This window comes from Amblyomma americanum, chromosome 1 (genome assembly GCF_052857255.1).
Source record: "Amblyomma americanum isolate KBUSLIRL-KWMA chromosome 1, ASM5285725v1, whole genome shotgun sequence".
NCBI classification, from domain to species: Eukaryota; Metazoa; Arthropoda; class Arachnida; order Ixodida; family Ixodidae; genus Amblyomma; species Amblyomma americanum.
The window spans coordinates 104776605-104798012 of record NC_135497.1 but is presented as its reverse complement, the minus strand read 5'-3'; the positions used below and the strand labels follow the sequence as shown (position 1 = coordinate 104798012).

Here is a 21408-nt window from a genome sequence, read left to right as displayed (position 1 = left end):
CTGCCGCCTCATTTCCCCCCTTCTCCTCTCCGTGCTCTTCCTCGTCGTGCTGGTGTGCGCGCGCTTTCGGCTCTTTTCTTCCTAGCGTTTGCTCCCTCTCTTTCGCTCGCGATGGAGCGCATTAATTATCGTTTTCGGAGGTTCTCAGAATGCAAATTAATTACGCGAGTCGAGCGTGCGTTGAAACGTAATCAGGAGTTGGCGAAGCCCGCGCAATAAGCGAGGATGCTCGGCGAAAGAAAGGCCCCGCGCTGCGCGGAAGCGCGAGGCAGCGCCGCCTCTGTTTGTTCCTCGCCGGCTTTGCTGCAGGTTGCGCCGATGAGCGACGCTGCGAGCGTTCCCGCGGGAGCCCGCCATTAATCACGATCCCGTTTCAGCGCGCTGCGGCCACGACGCACCTGTCATCTGCGTTTTCCTGCGAGCGGGCCCTCTTCATTTCGCGAGCGGGAAGCGCGGAGAGCGCCGCGTTCGGGCATAAAGAGCTGCGCGACGTGCCCGCAGCCCACAGCACGCTCGCCCAAGCTGCGACAAAGCACGCTCCCGTCCCATCGCCCAGGTCCGCGCGTGGTGCCATTAAGCTGCTCTCAATTTGCCCGCAACGCCCGAACATATATAACAAGCCACCGCGCGATCTCTAAAAGCGTGTAGCCAGGGCAGTCATGTCGGCGTTTAGGCGACCGAGACAAGGAAACGATACGAAGAAAGCAGGTTTAAAGTGAGTAACTCACGGCTGTCTTCGCTGTGCGCATGAAAAACTACCTGCAAACCAGGGATACTAACACACTTGTCTAAGTACATGTGCAAGAGAAGAAACGATGCTTTTATTCGGGGGTGGCCGTCACTTACTGGATAATATCTTTAGACTGATTTCTTCGCCCGCAGGAACGCTGTGAACGGCTTGTCCATAAGAGCTACGTATGTGCAGCTTCAGTGACAAAGTCTCCGGGTGACTGGATTGGCTTTTGAGTCGTATAGCCGTGCACTCACGGACGCCCTGAAGGTCGAAAAGTCCGGAAGAGTGCGCGCGAGAGACTACTTTCCTCTCCGGAGATTTGGATATTTTCATTTTCTGCTGTGCGGTATCTTTCCAAGTACGCGGTTCACAAGGAAAACTCCCGGGGCGAAGGCTATTGATCAGATATGTCAATATAACCTGAATACCTTCATACGTAATACTGTAACGTTGAATAATTTGTAATGCAATTTCCAACTTTAGTACAATACTCAGCGGACTGCATGAAGGTGAGGCAGATTTGTAATAAAGGAGTAATTGCTCATTAGCATCCACCCAAGTGCAGCCATACGGCTACAAATAAAGGCTATACAGCTTTCACGGAACCTTCGTAGTTAAAGAAAAATTCGCCCTGTCCTCAACTTTTTCTAACTTTCAAGATTTCTAAATTTCTAACCTATGTGGCATAAGCAAGCGAAATTGTCGTACCACTATACATTCTCCATTGAGTTTATGCGAGGCACGGTAAATGACCAATGCTGTAAGTGCATTCCTACCCAAAACTTCAACATACGCTTGTTTGGTCTCTGTGCGCGTTTGTATATTGCCGTCGATTGAATTATTACTGGCCCAGTTAAATTAAGGTTTTGTCATCATATTTAAGCTTGCGGGTAGAAGACATGAAAGCGCTGCAACCACAAACTTGCTAGCATTTTTCTAAGGAGTCTGAGGTGTTCAAAGAAATTTCTCGCAGGGAGCAGGCAGAAATGCGCGATCTTAAGTATAGCTGGTCTCCTTCTTGCCTGTAGACATGGAAAACTCACTTGATTACGTACTTTTCGTATTTTGTAAATAGTGTACAAAGTTTCCTTTGTCCTTTCTTGCTATCGCTCCCCTCTATGCTTCTCCTCGCTATCCTTTCCCTTTCCCTTTCATCTCTGCCGGCTGCAGCTCGGGTGCTTAAGATATTAGATAGCAATTGTCGCGGCCGGCAACATTCTTTTCCTTCTTTTCTTTTCTTTTTTTAAATAAACCACTACCGCTTTCCTTCCGGTGGCTGTAATGCGTCAAAACTAGAAGGCAGAACGAACAGCCTGAAAATACTGCTAATGATGACGTCTGAAATATATAGCTATGACAATTACTACGAATTAAAGCCAGTTCGTGTTCCTTACTCATCATTAAGTATCCAGTCTGCAGGTGCTCCCGCGCTGGTAGCTCAGGGGTTAGGACGTTAGGCTGCTGAGTCCGGGGACGTGTGATCAAATCGCGGCCGCTTTCCGATGGAGGCGAAATACAAAAGACGCCCGTGGGCTGTGCGATGTCATTGCAGGCTAAAGAACGTCAGGCGGTAGAAATTATTCCGGAGCCCTCCACTACGTAAGGCGCCTCTTGTTGTTGCCTTAAAAACGATGGCACGGTGCCTCTTCCTCTCTTTATTCTTTCACTCCCTTCTTCATCTCTTCCCTCACGGCGTGGTTGAGGTGTCTACCGTGTAGTGAGACAGTTAATGCGCCTTTCCTTTACTCATTGCCAAGTATTATTATCGACGTTCTTTAAAAATATACAATACCTTGTTTCTTCGAGGCGCTGCCGCCATTAGTTTTTTGCTGATTTATGGTGAGGATTTCGATGTCTCAGATTGGCTGTTCTTATGCTCTGCTCAACGGAAGTGCACCGCCTTATAGTAAGGCACAATGATCTCTCGAACAACCTAATTCGAATTCTAGAAAGTACTCTGCGTGTGTCACTTTCATATACGCATTAATATATATATATATATATATATATATATATATATATATATATATATATATATATATATATATATATATATATATATATATATATATATATATATATATATATATATATATATATATATATATATATATATATATATATATATATATATATATATAGGCACATGTCTCGTGTGATTTGATAGCGCGTCTTCTCAGAGCTTATAATTTATTATTTATGTTTAAGCGATGTATCGTTATGTTTTGTAAGCTCAATAACCCTTTTATCTTTGTACGAGCCTCAAAAACACTAAAGATATCCCTTTCGGACTGTAACATTTTTTGTCGCGCTTGCAATGTGAGCGAACGTTGAACTCGCAATTACTGGGACACAGCAAGCGTTCTGAGACGTGTGCCTTTTATTTCAGAAAGATCAGCCCTCTTTCATCCTACGCGGCATTCCCTGATGATATGTAAGTGAACAGTTATCCAACCCGGCGTAGCGGGACTCTCTTAGAGCAACTGTTGCCCTAATCGCTCAAAGCAGATATAAATTTTCTTTCGTGCGTGACAGCAGCTGTCTGCGCATTTGTATGCAGCTTTACCATATATAGCAGCAGCCAGAGATGTACGATCCTATCCTGTCTTTTAGCAAAGGTGGCGGGCGACCTTGCGAAAATACAGTTTTGTTGAAAGGCCTTGTTCTTCTTTTCAAGCGAGAGATGATCTAAATCAAGCTGTTTTCCACGCACGGAAGTAAGAGTATATAGCCTGTAGCATAAGGCCAGCTATAGTGAGCGAACAGAAAATAAATGGGCCAAGCATTTCTTGTATTGCCGTTTCGCAGAGCACTTCGAAATGAATCGGAAACATTACGGTCCAGTTCGGTCTATGTAACCGTACGAGCAAATAACTCGTCGCGCAGCAAAGCAGCGTTTGCATACTTGATGGAAAGGCGGCGTTCTAAGTGATCACGCACAGTCCGTAGTGGCATCTTTTCTTTTTTTTGCAAAAACTAGCTTTTGGAGAGAACTCAGGGATTAGAAAGTCGATCGATCAATCAATCAATCAATCAATCAATCAATCAATCAATCAATCAATCAATCAATCAATCAGTCAGTCAATCAGTCAATCAGTCAGTTAATAAATAAATAAATAAATAAATCAGTGAATCAATCAATCAATCAATTGCATTCGTGGAATTTTTGGTTTATTTTCTCCATATGATCGAACAATTTAGCTGAGAAAGAGCACTGCCATTCGTGCGAAATTTTTGTGTCTGTTGCATAGCGGTGCAACTTACTGCCGTGATTGAAGCTGTGCAGTAAAAATCGTATCGAATTCGTGTTAGGGGAGCAACTCTTGCACTCCTCGTGCGCTTTCTGGTCGTAAGTGGCCGGATTCAGCAACGCGGCTCGTTGCGACTCGCACATCGTGGCACTTGGGACACGGTGCTAGGCCTTCGCTGGGCCCTGTGTATAAGCAAACGCACCGTGTCCCGGCGGCGGCGGTTCCGCCGTGTGGCGCCTGCAGCCACGTTCACTGGCGGCGGGGCGTTGGCGCGCGATCGAAGCGGCGTGCCTGACGGGTCGGCCGGAGGTGCCGCTGCACCTTCGCGGGCGACACGTCACGTCCGCGGCTTTTGGCCGCCCTTTTAAAAAACGCAGTCAATCAATCAGTCAGTCGGCCACCAGTTCCGAGGAACACATGGCGCCGCGTAGTCGAGCTCGCCGTCTCGGCGGCCGCTCTAAAAGACTGCCACGTTAAGTGACCATTACAGCTGTCGTTTACCCGAAATTATTTCGACAACGCGACCGGGCCCCTTGTTTTTTTGTCTGCGGGTCGCTCAGGGCAGCGGCGGCGGCAGACAATCACACGAGTTTCCCCGACTGAGGACTGACATGCGATCATTATCTCTTTCCCCCCTGCCATCCCGCGCCTTCTCGTAAACAGCCCCTCGTCAGGATACGCAATCAAAGAGTATATGGCGTGTAAAACCTAGGAGCCAAATTACGGCTCTGTCTTCGAGCAGTCCTCCTCTCTTCGGGGCCCTCCTCCTCCCAGATCCCCCTCGCCGCTGGCCGCAATCGAGCTTGTATGCAAGCTGGGCGACTGTTGCATAAATTCATGGCCGCGCTTGCCGCTCGGGGCGAAACATGGCGCCACAGCGGCTCCAGATCGCCGTGGCGATGGCGCCCCCCTTCCGCCGGCAGCCAACCGGCGGCCTTGGGGCTGTCTCGCGCCCTCTGCTCGGCTCATCTGCCTCGAAAGGAGAAGAAGGACGCCACGCACCGGTGCGCGCCGCCATCTCGCCGCCGCTTCGCGCTCTCGTCAAAGCGCCCCTTGTTCCCTCCCCGGCCCGGACCCGAGGCCCCCACCTTGGACGGCCGCGATTCGCACGGTCCGGCCAGCGCCACGGCCTCCGGCGCCCTGGCGCCCCGACGTCCGCCCTGTGTCGGCCTCCGCTCTTCCGCGACCGCATACTGCGTCCGAGATCGAACAGTCGCGTCGTGCCAGGTAACCGAGTGCAGTGGCTGCGCTTTTAACAATTGGCCAGTGGCATTTGGGGCGTTTCATTGTTTTCGCTTTAAAAACTGCGCTCGACCGCAAAAAAAAAAAAAGAATTCTGTACCGAAAACAAGCCGTGTTTCCGATACCAGTGTGAAGCGCCACAGTAAAGAAAAAAAAAAACTACCATTAGCCATTCCTGGTATATTAATATGCACCCCGCCGAAATCAACTTGCTGTATGGGCACTGTTAAGTTTTCGTGTGCTGCAGCAAAAAGATAATTGGTAATTGTTTTTTGGGGGAAAGAAAATGGCGCAGTATCTGTCTCATATATCGTTGGACACCTGAACCGCGCCGTAAGGGAAAGGAGGGAGTGAAAGAAGAAGGGAAGAAGGAGGTGCCGTAGTGGAGGACTCCGGAATAATTTCGACCACCTGGGGATCTTTAACGTGCACTGACATCGCACAGCACACGGGCGCCTTAGCGTTTTTCCTCCATAAAAACGCAGCCGCCGCGGTCGGGTTCGAACCCGGGAACTCCGGATCAGTAGTCGAGCGCCCTAACCACTGAGCCACCGCGGCGGGTCAGCAAAAAGGAAAGACAAAAAAATTCTAAATGTCCCTAAATTAAAACTTCAAGCGCCTTTATGCAGCATGTGCCCGCTAGGCAGCCATGCGCCCCACTGTGGTAAGCATCGTAGATGGCGCAGTACTGAGATTTTTTCCCTTCGGATTCATATTTCATTGCCGTCCGCCACAACGACTGGCAAACTAATGGCGACAGTGGGCAGCACGGAGACGATGTAGCAAATCACATGAGGTGTAACTAACCAGGCTGAATTGCAGCTGTAATAATGCTGTCTTACTCTTCCAGCCAAGTTTGTTCGCATATACGCTCTTGCTGAGGGCTGACGCATTGCTGGCCTTGTTGCGGGTCGGATGCGATGGGTCGCGATTTTCGGATATATTTCGTACTTGCGGAAGTTCATATTCCAAGTGGCAATGTTAGACACACAATAGCTACGACCTCTACTGATTTCGATGAAGTCGCATGGAAATCGAGCACTGCAAACTGCTAGGTCCTCGTAACAGCCGTATAGTTTAGATGGTATGCCTAGTTAGTCGTCGCCATAAGGCACTGAGGTTGAGCAGCTATATACAGTAAACACCCACGCTTGCTAAAGGACTCGTTTCAAGTCTCCTTCTAATCAATACGTTGTCTGGTTCTTTCAGTAATTATAGTGTACCTTAGGCGCAGCCGCCGCGGTGGCTGAGTGGTTATGGCGCTCGGCTGCCGGCCCGAAAGACGCGGGTTCGATCCCGGCCGCGGCGGTCGAATTTCGATGGAGGCGAAATTCTAGAGGCCCGTGTGCTGTGCGATGTCAGTGCACGTTCAAGAACCCCAGGTGGTCGAAATTTCCGGAGCCCTTCACTACGGCGTCCCTCATGGCCTGAGTCGCTTTGGGATGTTAAATCCCCCATAAACCATGTACCTTAGGCGCAAAAAAAAAAAATGGCTGAGCTACTCGCGACAATAAACGCGCATTATTCAACCGCAATAAAATTCGTGAGCGTGTCAGAGACAAGCAACAGCGAAAACTTTTCGCCGGCATTCATGCACGCTGTGCAAAGCAGTCCATCTAAAACACTTGGTGCCTACCGCATTGTTCTTTCTCTCCTAAAGTGCGAGTAGCGATAAAATTTCTCTTTCTCAGTCCATTATCGATGAGATAACGTACACTTCAAGGAAAGAGGGAAGGAAAATACGCAGTCATGGCACGCAGTATATTGGGTTCCACTTTGCCCATCGGTTTCACGGCGTTAAACGACGCCTATGGGAAAGTGCTTTGCACAAGTTAATAACAAGAATAATAATACCTTTGTCGTCCATTTAGCGACGATATATACGCTAACGAAACGACAGACAATGAAACCAGGGTGCTCAGTAAAGACTGGAAGCAAAAAGTGGGGTAGGGATTAAAGAGAAAAAGAGGCGGCAAAACTTGGCAGTATGGGCCTTCCACGCGCGCGTATGCTATATGGAAGGTATCGTTTTGCCACACTTCCTTGGGTCCGAAAAAGCGGCTTGCACACCGGGAGGGGGGAATCGGGATACTCCGCGCGATGCTCGCGGGCCGCGTTTCGTCGGGCACCACTTCCGACAGCGGCGCACTCTGGTGACGATGGAGAGAGGACGTCCCCGCGCCGACATCGCTCGCCGTGATCAGCGCCGGACGCGGCAGCGTTTCCGCTCGGCTTCAATGAAGCGTTCTCGGAACGCTCTTACACCGGGAGCCCCACGCGTCCATCGGCGGCCAGAAGAAGGCTGCGCTGAAAGCGAATCGCCGCGATGGCCGCCGATAAACGGGCGCGCGTGGTGCCTTATCGACGGCCGCGGACCGCGGCGCCAACTCCCCGCCGCCGGTGCTGCGCGCTGACACCCTCGTAAAGAACCGAGGAAAAAGTACCCGGATTTCGACTCCGCGCCGCGGCGGGGCCCACGCCGCCGCAGCCGTAGCGCCCCCTGGGAGCGAGTGGCCGACTTGATGGAATCTCGCGATTTAAGAGTCGACCGCTTGACTCTGGACGACGCCGACTCATTTCTATATGCGAACGCTCCGGCCACCATCTCGTTCGGAGTCTCTGTTGTGCGGCCGCGTTTCTTTTGCTGCTTTTCGGGGCCGACACTCCAGCGCGCTCGTTCCTTCTCTCTCTCCGTGGGCGTTATCGTCGGGTGTGTGCTGCACGCGCGCGCGCGCCGCCTGACCCGGGGAATGGGCACTTTATGTGGGCGACACCGCGCTCTTGTATTTTTTCACTTCATCTCCCTCGGCGTTGTTTAGTATATACACCGTTGGCTTTTGAAAGTGCAGTATGTCTGTCAAGGCTCTGGATTGCCAAAGCTAAGGCCTTTCTCTTCTCGGTGCCAGGGGAGCTAAGCCAGCGTTGTCTGTCGCCGCTGGCCCGGCCTTATGACACACAAGTAGCCAAGCACCATGGAGCGTCCGGGAACTCGCTGCTCGCAGGCGTGCTTGGGCCTGCCTCCCAAACGCTGTAAATGCGTCGCTGTTAAGTAACAAGATGGCTGGTCAATGTGGGGCAGCAAGTCGTTTTAAAGGTGACGCAAGCACCGTCGCGTCGCCACATTCTCGCCGCACACGCACGAAAAGAAAGGCTTGTTGGGGATTGGGGGTGGAGGACGTTTTCAAATGCATAAGACCAGAGAGTGCAATCTCAGCTCTTAAACCGCGTTGACTCGCTTTTATATTTGTTGTCAGTGTTCCAAGTGCCTACGTACGAAAACTAGGACACTGCATTCCGTCATATAAAAGATTAGAGTTTCTCAACACTCGCACACCGTAAGGGTCACATTCATGCTTTCTTGTGGCACGAGGACAATATGGGCGAGTTTCACGAAAACTAACGCTAAAACTCATTCTTTACTACCCGAGAGACAAGGACTTCTAGACAGAATCGAAGCTAGGGGGTTGTCGTAACTACTGGTCTCTTATAATATGATCTCCTTAAGATGCTGTGCTTTCATTTCTTCAGTTCTTCGTGTGATTATTCGTTGGCTTAAATTTTAAAGCTACCTGTGGCGCATGCTTTACAGAGGCAGGTGATGGTAAGCATGCGGCTGGAGGCAGTGTATTGGTAGTCGCACGTAAACAAAGGATTGTCAAAGACTCAAGGAAAAAGCAAAACGCTGACGCCTGTGTCGAGTTGTGTGTGAACTGACTATTTCCTGAAGTGCAAAAAAAGACGAAAAAATTCACGGGCAGTGTTCTGTTCCCATCATTGTTCGCCGTGACTGGAAGACAGGTGCGCCAGCAGTGCGAGAGTTGCTGCGCGCGCATGCGCACACGCTCTCCACGGAATCGGACAGCACCGCGGGCGTTTACTAAACTCGCTCGACCTTCACACTTCCTCGGCGCGCCCACCTTCCACTCTGATGGCGGCACTTAGCGATAACGAGACACGAACGACGCTTGCTTTTGAGTCCAAACGCGCTCGCTCTTCTCGTTTCCCTCCCTGCGGCTCATTTCGTTCATATTTTCATGAGCGGCGCTTGTCGAAGGAGGCAGCTTCCAGCCGGTCGCGCATGTTTCATCTCTTTTTATTCCTCTTCCCTTTCCCCCGGCGTGGCACTCACAAAGACACGTTACATATCTGAGACGCCCCGAGGAGGTCTCTCTTCCATCTGGCCTCGTAATGAGCACTCTGATGCGCATTCTGCCCCCCTCTTTTGTTTATTTGCGGCGCTCGCGACGGGCTAATGCACACGCGGAGGAGCGCCCGCGCTGCTCCCAGCCTGACGGGCGAGCCGGTGCCGCTACCGAGCCGAAGAAGAAAACCGGTCCGACCGTCGTCCTGAACCGCCGCGCTGCGCGGGCGCGAGAGCTGCGTTTGCACCACCGGCGGCCGTTAGACGCACGTGGCCCCTGCGTTCGTAGCCGAGGCGCCGCCGAGACAGTGGCGTTACAATATAGCGCTCGAGGAATGCACCGGCGGGCGGCGCGAGTGCGACGACCGGCACGTGACCGGGGCTGGCCTCCCATGCAGAGGCACCGACGGGCGCCGCCAGTAATGACAGCTAAGAGAGATTGAAGGCTCGAACACGTCTGGCGATCACCCGCCGGTGACGCCGCCCGCGACCTTTCCGCCACTTTCCAGGGGGCGAGCACTAGTTTGTTCCGTCAACATAGAGAAATGCTGCAAGCATAGAGTTTCTCACTATTAACTAGAGGGAAAGCTGGCGGCGCTGCACTTGTACCTTCATCGGAGCGCAAAGCATCATGGGGCGATGAGGGTACTTGGTGCGGGACAGTAGGTTTCTTTCAGGAACACGGAGTGGCGTTACAGAGATGTCCCATTCCGTATCCACGGCGCGCTCCGCGCGCAGACGACTTTGGCGTGAACGTAGTGCGCAAAAGCCATAGTAGCGAGAACGCAACAGCACACGACGCCAATAAAAGGTTTTGTTTTCCGAAATGCTGTGGAAAAACCATTTAAAATGGTGAAGCGACAACATTTTTTTCAAAAACATCTATTTTTAAAATTGCGCCTGTTAAGCACGAAATATTGGCTTTTGTGGTCTACAATGCTTGGCCAATAGGAGAGCAAGCCATCGCTTATTTTGAGCAAACTTTGCATTTACGTGCTTTTCTGCTCGTTTGTTGCGATTTATAGACAGGATATTGAATGATAGGACATTCTTGATTATCGAACAACGTTTGTTTTTTCGTTATTTTTTTGACTAAACGTTGTAGTTCTCCAGTCGGTAGCTCTCCGCCCCATGATGCTTAGAGCGCCCATGGTGGTACAGGTGGTCTCGAGGAAGCTCCATGCAAACTCCCATAGCCGGGGCGCCAGCTTCCCCTCTACTAGTTAATAGTAAGAAACTCTATGGCTGCAAGAGAAAGTGAACCAGTGGTTAACAATAAGCGCGAGTCACCCGCGTATGTGGGCAAAAGTCGCCTAATGTTAGCGTGAAAAGTGCTTCGTATTCAAGACCGGAAAGAAAACACCTTGAAAGCTCGTTGTTATGAATTTGTGAATGGTTATAAGGTGGTAACTGATGAAAGCTGGACACTGAACTATACTAATGAAGAAACGTTCATAAATCTCCTTCAGGATTTGATCCCACCAGCGTCCGCTGCTCGACTGGAGATCGGACAAAATTCTAGGGAAAATGTTTTCCTTGAAACGAGCGAACTGCCTGCATTATACCTATAATCTTCTTTTGAATAAGCACAGAGAAGCGGGGATGTACAGTATGGGCTTAGCGGTTTACTAAGCACCTGCAACCGTGCTACATATCTCACTTCACATAGAGACTTAGCCGAGCTCCGAATTGATTTAGGACGTCTGTGGCCCTTTTTACGTGCTTGGACAATTGAAATTATAGAATGAGACAACAGAGGTGTCAGGATTAAGCCATTATTTTGTCGGCTCTAATTCGCTCAGAAAATTACCTTTTTAAAAGTTTAGGAAGGCCATCTAAAGGAGAGCAGCTTTATAACAGCAGCAGTGAAGGGCAGGACGGGTAGTGTCATGTCGTGATAAAGAACACCGCATACCGCTCAGAGAGTTGAGCCATGGTTAGGGGAACACACACAAACAAAAATGGCAAATTTTCTCCATTGCTGCACTCCGTGCTTATCTATTTAGCTCCAAAAGCCAGAAGCACTCATCTGCTTTAGCAGGCGTCTCAAACTTGCCTCGTCACTCTGGCCGTATTTACAAACATTCGTATCACACGTGCCAGTATAATTTATGAGGGGAGAGCGGAGGCCGCATATGACCACTGGAGTTATTCTTCCGCGGTGGCCCACAGACGGAGATTGTGCGAAGGCAAAAGATTGCTTCCCCTCCACACATTAAGTCTAGCCGCTGAGTCGCTCATTACATGTGGAATACAGTGACCAACCGGCCGGTGTCAAACCCTGAACAGGTATAAAGAAATGCGATGAGGATGGAAAGGGAACGAAAGTGCTACTGGCACGGCGCTTTTAGAGCATAAAGGGAGTATGCACTCAAGCCCCAGTGGCCGCCATTTCGGCATCCATGCAGCACAGCGAATGGCTACGGCGCATGTCTAGTCGCACTGCTCAGTCTCCCCTTGCTATTCTGTTGTGCTCGTGCTGCCCCCTGGAACCCGTGAGGCTGACCAAGGCCTTTCTTCTTCGCAGGCGCCAGACGGCCGAGGAGCGCGAGGCGGAGCGGCACGCGGCCAACCGGCTCATGATGTCGCTGCAGGCCGAGGTGGTGAGCAAGTCCATCTACGAGGGCGCCCGGGACTCGCTGTGCATGAGCAACGCGTCGCTGCACGCCCTCCAGTCGCTGCAGCCTTGGGCCTCGGAGGCGGCCAACGCGCTGCACGCGGGCGCCGCCGGCGACCGGGGCCCGGCCGCCGCCGCCTACCTGGCGCCACCGCCGTCGCTCACCTCGCCGCTCTGCTGATGGGCCGCTGGCGGACAGGCTCTGATCTCGGACTACGGGCATTACGCGCCGACGCCACCACGACCGCGCGCCTCGGAGACGAGCGTGGGGCCCGCAACAAGCTCCGCCGCCGGTGGCTCGGCGTACGCATTTGCAGTGGACTCTGAAGTGAACTGCCCCGAGGCTTCGACGTGACTGTGACTTTGCGTGTGCGTAGGCGGGGGGAGGTCGCTGCTGTGCCGGCCGCTGGCCCGCGAGCTGGAGCCACACCGGTTCCCCGCAGGTGGCTGCGCTTCAGTGCGCCTGCTGTGCTTGCATCGCCGCCGCTTCACTCGAGCAGGCCGGTGCCCGTGAGCATGCGCATCGCGCCTTCGAAATAGCGGAGAGCAGGTCTCCTGGTCTGCACAAAATAAATTCCCTAACGACTTCACTGCTTGCCGACTATCTGCGCGGGAGGGACTGGACATGTGCGATATACCTCTCGCTTTCTCCGACCTGTGAGCTCACGGCATGTAAAGAGTACCATGCAAAACCGGTGAGAACGTACGTTTTAAAATTATTCGGTTTAGTCAAAACCCGCGAGGCGTTTTTAATTAGTTTGCTTGAAGTTGATGCCCCTAGATGCGATTTCATTATTCAGTGTGGTCGATGTGCTTTCCATTTAGAACATGGACATACTAATGCATCAATATTTCGAAGCATATAGTTTAAAGAACCCAACAGCTAACTCCTTATTAAACAATGCCGTGACTATAGCTAAATATGTTGATTTCGAATACTCGCGACTCTGAAAAGTTCCGGTCTTCAAAAACCCGGTTGTCGACCGCGGCATTTCCGTCAAAAGCGATCACGGTGTATCTATGCGGCGAGACTCGCAAGGCGTCGATATCGAGGAGCCAAAATGTCGTGCCCGCTTAATACGCACGACAACTTAGCAAAATTGCGCGGGGTACGAAGAGCAAGTTGCCGTAAAATTCGGCAACGCCCATGAACTGCACTGTGTGCGCGCGCGCATTCTCGTAAGCTCGCGGTGCTTCCTCCCCGGCGGCGCACAGCGCGACCTCTCCCCAGCAGCATCCGGCGTGCCTGTCGCCATAGCAGCCGTGCAGAGCGACAGCGTGAGCGCTGTACTCTTTGAAGAAAAGTGCCATGACAGCGACGCGAGGTGTGCAAGAACTGTGTACTAGTCCTCCACGAACACTCTTTCCGGGCCCGAAGTCATCGTACAGCATCCGACGTCGCGAACCCCTTGCAACTGAAACCAGTGTCTTCCGCGTCATGGGACTCTCCGTGGTGACGACGACCGTGTCGCCACGCACTCAACTCGTGTAAAGCGTTTTCTTGTTTCTTTTATCTGCATTATCATTGTTCCTGTATCTCCGCGCGGCTCCCCTTCGTGGACTGCGGACGTGACCCCCGTGGCTTTTCTCCCCTTCAAAGGAACACACCGACCTCCCCTTACCATCGTTTTCTGCTGAGCCTTGTTTGTTCCCCCCCCCCATATTTTTTTTTTGACCGGCAGCCAGCCGCAGGCCGCCAACCGCTGCCGTGCGCGTCGGAGCCAAAGAAATGCCATAGATGACGCTGGAGCGGCGCAAGGCGATATAGACCCCGGAGTACGTCCCCCTAAAAGCCGTGTTTTTGTTATCAGCTCCCGCTGCTGTCTAAAGAGAAACCCATACTGACTTGGACGGCGAACGCTGGCCGCGTCGAAGGAAACTTCAGGCGGCGCAGCAAGCGTTCGCCCAATGGCTCCGGCGATGCGGGGGCATGTGCGTCATTCCTTGTTGGTACACGATTTTGCTCGCTTGGGTCTGCCTTGAGTGCCGCTCTCCCAGGCGATTTTGTAGGCGGGGAAAAGCCGTCGGTACGAAGCCAATGAGTCTTGTAGAATGCACTGTTGACAGATTCGCTGCAAGCGGTCGTAGCTTGTTATGTACATTAAGGGCCTCAAGGGGCCGTGCTTTAGCAGTAAAAGTGGGACGAACACGCCAGTAAATGAGTGAGCCGGTTATGTTTAATTTTTCTTCTCTTGCACGGAGTACCTACAGATTAGAAACATTATCAGAGAATAAGCTATAAAAATACCTCAAAGCTCTTTAATGAAGTTACATCACGGCTTCACCAGTGCAGGACAAGTCTCGAATCAAAGAAGAATGCTGATAACGAATAAATAAGTTCTGTGTGACAAAATAATAGCGTGTACAAAGCACTAATTAGATTTCAAGCAAAGCATTCTTCCCAGGGCATTTATTTGCTGTAACTAAAATATTCACACCTAAAGGAAGCTATTATGCACGGCTCTCAGAAGGTTTAGAATGTTGTCATGTATTATATTTGTAATATTTGCATCATAATAAACTCATTCCGTACACATTAAAAAGAACATTTGCCTCTTGAGTCTCATCACTCAGCAGCATACCAGTAGGGGCACGGCTACAGGAAAATGAAGAGGAAAGAGCACCGGCGTGTTGACTGGCATGGCTCCTTCGTGGATGAGGAGTGGCGAATTGCGCCCCATCTATTCTGCTGGGCCATCATCGATTACCTACTTCCGCGCAAACAACGCGTTGCATAAACGCTGTATCAGAAGTCCAAAACTAGACTTCGCACGCGCGCGCGTGTGTGTGTGTGTGTGCGTGTGTGTGTGTGTGTGTGTGGAATTAAACGTACTCCGCTACTAGAGGAGCAAGCAACGAACTTCAAAAACGCTACATGTGCAGCACATAGCGCATTTGTCGTTTAACCGGGAAGACGCGTTGACGGACCTACAGCCAAGAACTTGTCTACCTGAAATGGCTGCAGTGGGAAGTGCCTCCTTACAACGGCGGTGGTGTAAAGACATGAGACAGTACATGCCATGAGCTCATGTAACGGTGGCTGTGTGGGTCATCGTTTATCCAACTGCTTTGCCAAATATTGAAGAAACTGTCAGCGGCTTTACCTTGAAGACGATAATACAACACAGAACGGCCACGAATCCAGCGTGATTAGTAGCGCCCCTTTATATCCTGTTCTGGTATGACCGGGTCTATTTTGTTGATGTTTCGTATATGTCACTGTTACCACGTTTGTCACAGTACAGTGAACACAGTACAGGGAACTGTGCACATTATCCATTCATGACCAGGCATAAAACTCGAAATTAACACATTACAATGCCGCTTCAGCCAAAAAAAAATAAAAAGGATCCCACGAATTGCCTCCGGTAATACAACTGCGATATCGCGTGTAAGGAGAACTGAAAAATAAACTTCTGTAACTGTGTGTTGCGTTAGGTATACTGGCACATAATCATCTTAGGCTACCATGCGCCAAGGTCAAGGAACTTCTGTAACTGAATTAAAATATTTTGAAATAAAAATTGATATCAGTTAATTTCATCCTTCACGTACCCGTGGTGGGGATGGACCCGAGACTAAAAGCTACAATTAAGCAGCTTAAGAGTGTGAATACGTGAATACTTCGTTGTTTTCGCCAAGGAATATAATTACTGCTGCCATTTGGTTTGTCTCTTCTTTATCACTTTTTTTTGCGAACAATATCAAATGCCATTGTCCCTAGTTATAAAGATTTCTAGCGCCGAAATAAGGCGAAAACAATTTCTATATCTAAGTTCATACTAACTTAGTGTGGTCCCCGAATAGAGGTTGCAGCAGAAGCTCGCGACAACCCAGTGTCTCAACTACATAAAATAACAAGCTTTCTGCAACGCACGGTGCCAGGAGCTTCCACACGAGCGCTGGTGAATGGCTCACCATCTCGTGTAAAGAACGCTACTTAGATCCTTGTCTTTCGAAGTATTAAGGCTAGGAGCAGCAATTTGTTAAAGCTCAAATCAAGTTCGAGATGATTAGCTTTGCTCGAGAATAGAATACAAATGGAATAGTAAAAGAGCTAAATGGAGTACATGCTGGATAGTGAACTTAAGAAACGAATTACATGTGAATAGAATATTTCCCAAATGGGCTTACGCTTGCTTCCAACCTGTGGACATTTATATAATGAACAGCGAAACATCTGAAAGGCACTTTCTTTCAGAGGATTCATTTATGAGTGCCATCCTAGTTCGTTGTGCTTCCTGCTACTGGATTAAATGTGAGACCGGTAGAAAAAAAAATTGGCAAGATAAATTATGACTCTGGCTTCACCAGACCCCAATGCAAAGTGAAGATTGACCAGAATTTATTAGGACTATGAATATCAGTCAGTGGAAAGGGGCAGGATTTGTAACGATTATTTCCAAGATTTATTCTTTAGCTCTGTCACCTTAGCAGTAGAGTTAGCCGGCGACGTTCACTGCTTGCTAGCTTTCCGCACTGCCGTCACAGCGGGTGCGGAGGATGGTGGAGGAGCAAAACCATCATCATCATCAACGTGACTACGCCCACTGAAGGACCAACGTCTCTCCCATACCTCTCCAATTAACCCTATCCTGTGCCAGCAGCGGCCACCCTATCCTCGCAAACTTCTTAATCTCATCCGCCCACCTAACCTTCTGCCGCCCCCTGCTATGGTTGCCTTCCCTTGGAGTCCACTGCGTTACCCTTAAGGACCAACGGTTATCTTGCCTTCGCATTACATGCCCTGCCCAAGCCCATTTCTTCCTCTTGGTTTCGACTAGGATGTCATTAACACGCGTTTCTTCCCTCAGCCACTCTGCCCGCTTCCGGTCTCTTTACACCTACCATTTTTCTCTCCATGGCTCGCTATGCTGTCCTTAAGTTGAAGCCTTTTCGTTAGCCTCCAGGTTTCTTCCCCATATGTGAGTACCGACAAGATACAGCTGTTATATACTTTTCTCTTGGGGGATATTGGTAAACTGCTATTCATGATCTCAGTGAACCTGCCAAATGCGCTCCACCCCAATCTTACTTTAGTTATTTCGCTCTCAAAATAATGTGTCTGAAAAGGAATCGTTAGGAGATATGACCACATGTGCGCTCATAGATTAGCAGTTTGAAGCTACTGGAGCATATAGTCAACCCCCCCCCCCCCCCCCCCACCAAAAAAAAAATATTTAAAGACCGACTAAGCTAAACCTATGAATTACCATAGTTTAAATTCAGCGTGCTCCCAACCGGGAAGCTACCTGTTAGATGCTCAAACGGGCCTGGGAGACGGCACTGCCAACCCGACTGGCGATGCGCTAGTTCGGTGTAACAGGAGAGGGTCAGCTTTACACCCATGCCATTCAAAATAACGCGAAAAGGTGCACAAGTCTTGCGCGCAACTAACATTTAACTACTGACGCCATTTCGAATGGAACAGTGGCCAAACAGGTTTTAATAAGATAACTTCACAAGTATATAGTCGGAAGTCGTTTATTGCCATTTTTAGGCGTAAGAAACGTAAAGAGAAAACCACCGGTGCTGGCTCTCAAGCTAAGCGTTACGGCCGAGTGAAGCCTCAGGCAGGGCTTCAAATCAAACAAGATCAAATCAGATTTATTTTCCAGCTAATGGATGATCTCCTGGGCTAAAAGGTTTGCAAACAGCTTGACAAAGGCCTAGGAAGCCATTACACATCAAGGCTGCAACAAACAGGCTATGGGCGTGGCTACACCCTAAAGCCAAGCCCATAGCCGAACCTTCAGTTCCTCATTTGAGCGTTGCTCTCTCTGTGGAATTAAACACGGCAGTGTATGGGGTACCACCCGACGCCATCTTATTACTTAAAGTTCGCTCCGACTCTTAAAGGCCCCAGAAAGGGGTGTTTGAGCTTGGCTTTAAAATGCTTGCACTATGTAGAGATCGGGCTACCGAGGGTCCATGACCCGTACGAGACCTCAAAAGCGAGCGGGAAATTTACAATACATTTTTGAAAACTCCCGCTTTCGCGCCTCGCGGCAACGCGCGGTGCCGGGCTTTCGCGCGAAAACCTGGCGACGTCACGTCTTGCAAATGACGTCAGCAGCCGGGGGTTATCATTGGTTCACAGCGCCAAATTCTGTCAGACGTCACGCGCTACCGCGGCCGCGGCCACTCTGCGCGCGCCGCAGCCGGCTCAGGTAGGGAAGGGGCCGAGTGAGTGGGGCCGGCGGAGGAACGCCGTGAAACATATTGACTAGCGCAAACACATACAGGGGCCAAAGCAAGAGTAAGAGACAGGACACACGCTAGACCACAACTCAATACAGTTTCTACTTCGTGAGGTAGCTCGTCATCGTCCAGACACTTAACTTTCTTGCAACTTACATCACACTTCTCTTTCGCCCTCTTCCAGGAGCACAGTGCCGGCAACCATTGATCCACAGAAGTTCAGATGCCCGCTGAGCTTCCCGCAACCACGACCTGAAGACTTGTACACTGTCCTGGGGATTAGACAGTACCGTTGCCGCTTGAATGCGTAGACACATGTGAAGGAAGCGCACTTGCCTCCACAGTTCAGATCGAAGAATCTTGGTCATCCTGATGGCATGACCCACCAAAGGTCGGAAGGGCGAGATGAGTCGAAGAACCTCAGGTGGCACCAGCTTGTTGAAGAACCTCAGGTGGCACCAGGAGCACCGCCGTTTTGGCGTGCGAGAGGAGAGGGAAAGGTGAGAAGACGAGGAAGTTCAAATTTCTTCTGCATATAACTCAGCTTCCACAAAACGCATTAAAATAATTCTTGATGGGGGATAATTATGAACCGTCGTCTTTTAACTTCCCAGACATATCGCACCTTTATTGAGACCCCCTTTCTGGGTCCCTTTAAGGCCGATACGCACGACGGACAAAGTAATCACTGATTCCGATTGGGTACAGAGCACCGCGTCACACGACGTCGCCTGGCTCCGCCTCGTCCTCGGGCGGCAGCGGCTCGCATGCACATGGCGGACGGCGAGAGCGGACGATGGCGCGGACGGACGGGAAAACCAGTTGTGGTAAGCCTCGCCCTCTCGTTGCTTTCTACTGTCCCTCTTGGCCCCCTCGCGCTTCCCTTTCAAGAGCGAGGCAAGTTGGGCACCCCACAACTAGTTCACTTTAATGCAACTGCGCCAGCACAAAGGAAACGGGCAGGCGAAGGAACCGTGCCAGCCACACCGATCGGCCGATGGGATGGATGGATGGATGGATGGATGGATGGATGGATGGATGGATGGATGGATGGATGGATGGATGGATGGACGGACGGACGGACGGACGGACGGACGGACGGACGGACGGACGGACGGACGGACGGACGGACGGACGGTAGGGTGGATGCATGGATGGACGGATGGATGGGTGGAGGGAGTGATGGATGGATGGAGGGACTGACGGATGGATGGATGGATGGATGGATGGATGGATGGACGGACGGACGTGCGGACGTACGGATGGATGGATGGACTGATGGATGGATGGACGGACGGACTGACGGACGGACGGATGGAGTGATGGATGGATGAATGGATGGATGGATTGATGGACGGATGGATGGAGTGATGGGTGGATGGATGGACGGACGGACGGATAGATGGATGGATGGATGGATGGATGGATGGATGGATGGATGGATGGATGGATGGATGGATGGATGGATGGACGGATGGATGGATGGACGGACGGACGGATAGATGGATGGATGGATGGATGGATGGATGGATGGATGGATGGATGGATGGATGGATGGACGGATGGATGGGGCTGAACCCTTTAAATCGTGCCATGGCTCACGCCGCCTAGCCGTGACTCGTAAAATTTCGCTCTTGTCTTGAATTTAGCCAGACAATCAGGTAACTTTCGCTTGGTTATTTCTACAAGTTTAATATTTATTTATACCCGCTGTCCTTAATCCCCAATGCTTTGAATAAAGCAGCTCTGTTGCTTTCAACTGTAGGGTGAAGCCCTTGAACAGTATCAGGTGTTCAGCCGTTTCCTCCTCCTGTCCACAGTAACCGCATAACGTGTCTGTCTCGTGGTACCTGACCCGATATGTCTTAGTCCGCAAAACTCCCGTCATGGCCTCGATTCATTCTCACAAAAGCTCCCCCATTCTAGTAAAAGGGAAAACAAGCGAAAATTTCACGAATTGAGGTTATTCAGGGAGCTCGATCAGGTATGAGGGCGCCCTCTCAAGAGTTGCACTTCTGAAAGCGCACCATACTGCCGCTCAGGCGGCAGTGTGCCACCCGCGTGCCTGCTCTTGGCTAGCGAAGCTTGCGCCGTGCGCAGACGAGGCGGAGCGAGTGACGTCGGGTCACGTGGTGCTGTGTCCCCGCCCGGACAAAAACGACTTTGTCCCTCATTTTAATGGGCCCTTACCAGCTGTAGTTCTATGTCTGTTTATCTGATCATATGTACCGTCCCACTAGGATATTCTTTCGCTGTCGCGCCACAATGTTCCTATGAAAAGAAAGAAAACCTTCATTGAGCATCCTTTCAAAATTCAGAGCTTGTATGCATTTGTTAGGCTCCTGCAAAGGCTGTGGCAAATATAGCGTAGCGGGAGTCTCCAAGAGAAGTGAGTTGAGGCTTTCAGCTGATAATAATCCTCTGAAAGCGATACGCCGCTGCTATGATACAAGATCGAGCACATATTACGTCGTTATCCGTATGCAATATGTTATCCCGCCTAGAACAAGTACTTCTGATTTCTATACGCCGAGTTTCCACTGTCCCGAGAATGGAAAGAAGGGTAACTGACCGGCTCGGTTTTTTTTTTTTAACGACATGAGCTTAAGAGGGGATACTGCATGGTGCCTCACAGCGGTATAGGATGCTTCTTTATGCATAACGGAAGAAACTGCACTTGAAACCGGAGACATAGACCTCAACAAAACGCAGCTAGCACACACAAGTTCATAGATAATATCAAGTGATAGACCCAAGACACCAACATTATGAGAAATGGGTTCTAAATCGTACATTAAAAGATTCAAATCACACACCTCAAAGGACCGTCTCTGCTCATGGTCGTTATTATGTCGCTTTAAAATTGCTTTGCACGGTGTTTGTTTAGTGTTGCGAAAATCTAATTGGCACAGCTCTACAATTCGCAATTGTTCTTTATTATCGTTGTCTCAAATTAACACAATATTACATTTCGTGAAAGCAAAAGGAAGAATTTTAACATCAGGACTGGTCATGAAAGTCCGAAGTAGAATACAGAAGGTGGCACGATAAGATGACACTTCAAGACTCTTGATAAATTCTCCCCAGAGGCCATCAAGTCCAGAGGTCTATGAAAGCGGCATTTGACCCCCATGGAATCTATATTTCTCCCCAAACTTTCCGCGGTAGCTGAGCGGCTTTGGCTTTCTGTTACTGATACCAAGGTCGCGGGATCGGATCCCGG

General features: G+C 50.3%; 1 protein-coding gene across 2 annotated transcripts in view; it reads left to right on the top strand.

Annotated features, from left to right (window-relative positions):
- Nucleotides 1–12290, top strand: part of LOC144113391 (T-cell leukemia homeobox protein 3-like) — a 74347-nt gene extending 62057 nt beyond the window's left edge. The window contains exons 3-4 of one of the 2 annotated variants that reach the window (XM_077646432.1): nucleotides 3123–3167; nucleotides 11895–12290. In XM_077646432.1, coding sequence (XP_077502558.1) covers nucleotides 3123–3167; nucleotides 11895–12165 — 316 coding nt within the window. In that variant the 3' untranslated portion in view covers nucleotides 12166–12290. The remainder of the gene's footprint in view (nucleotides 1–3122; nucleotides 3168–11894) is intronic. The other variant, XM_077646433.1, reaches the window with a different exon arrangement.
- Nucleotides 12291–21408: the final 9118 nt, after the last annotated feature.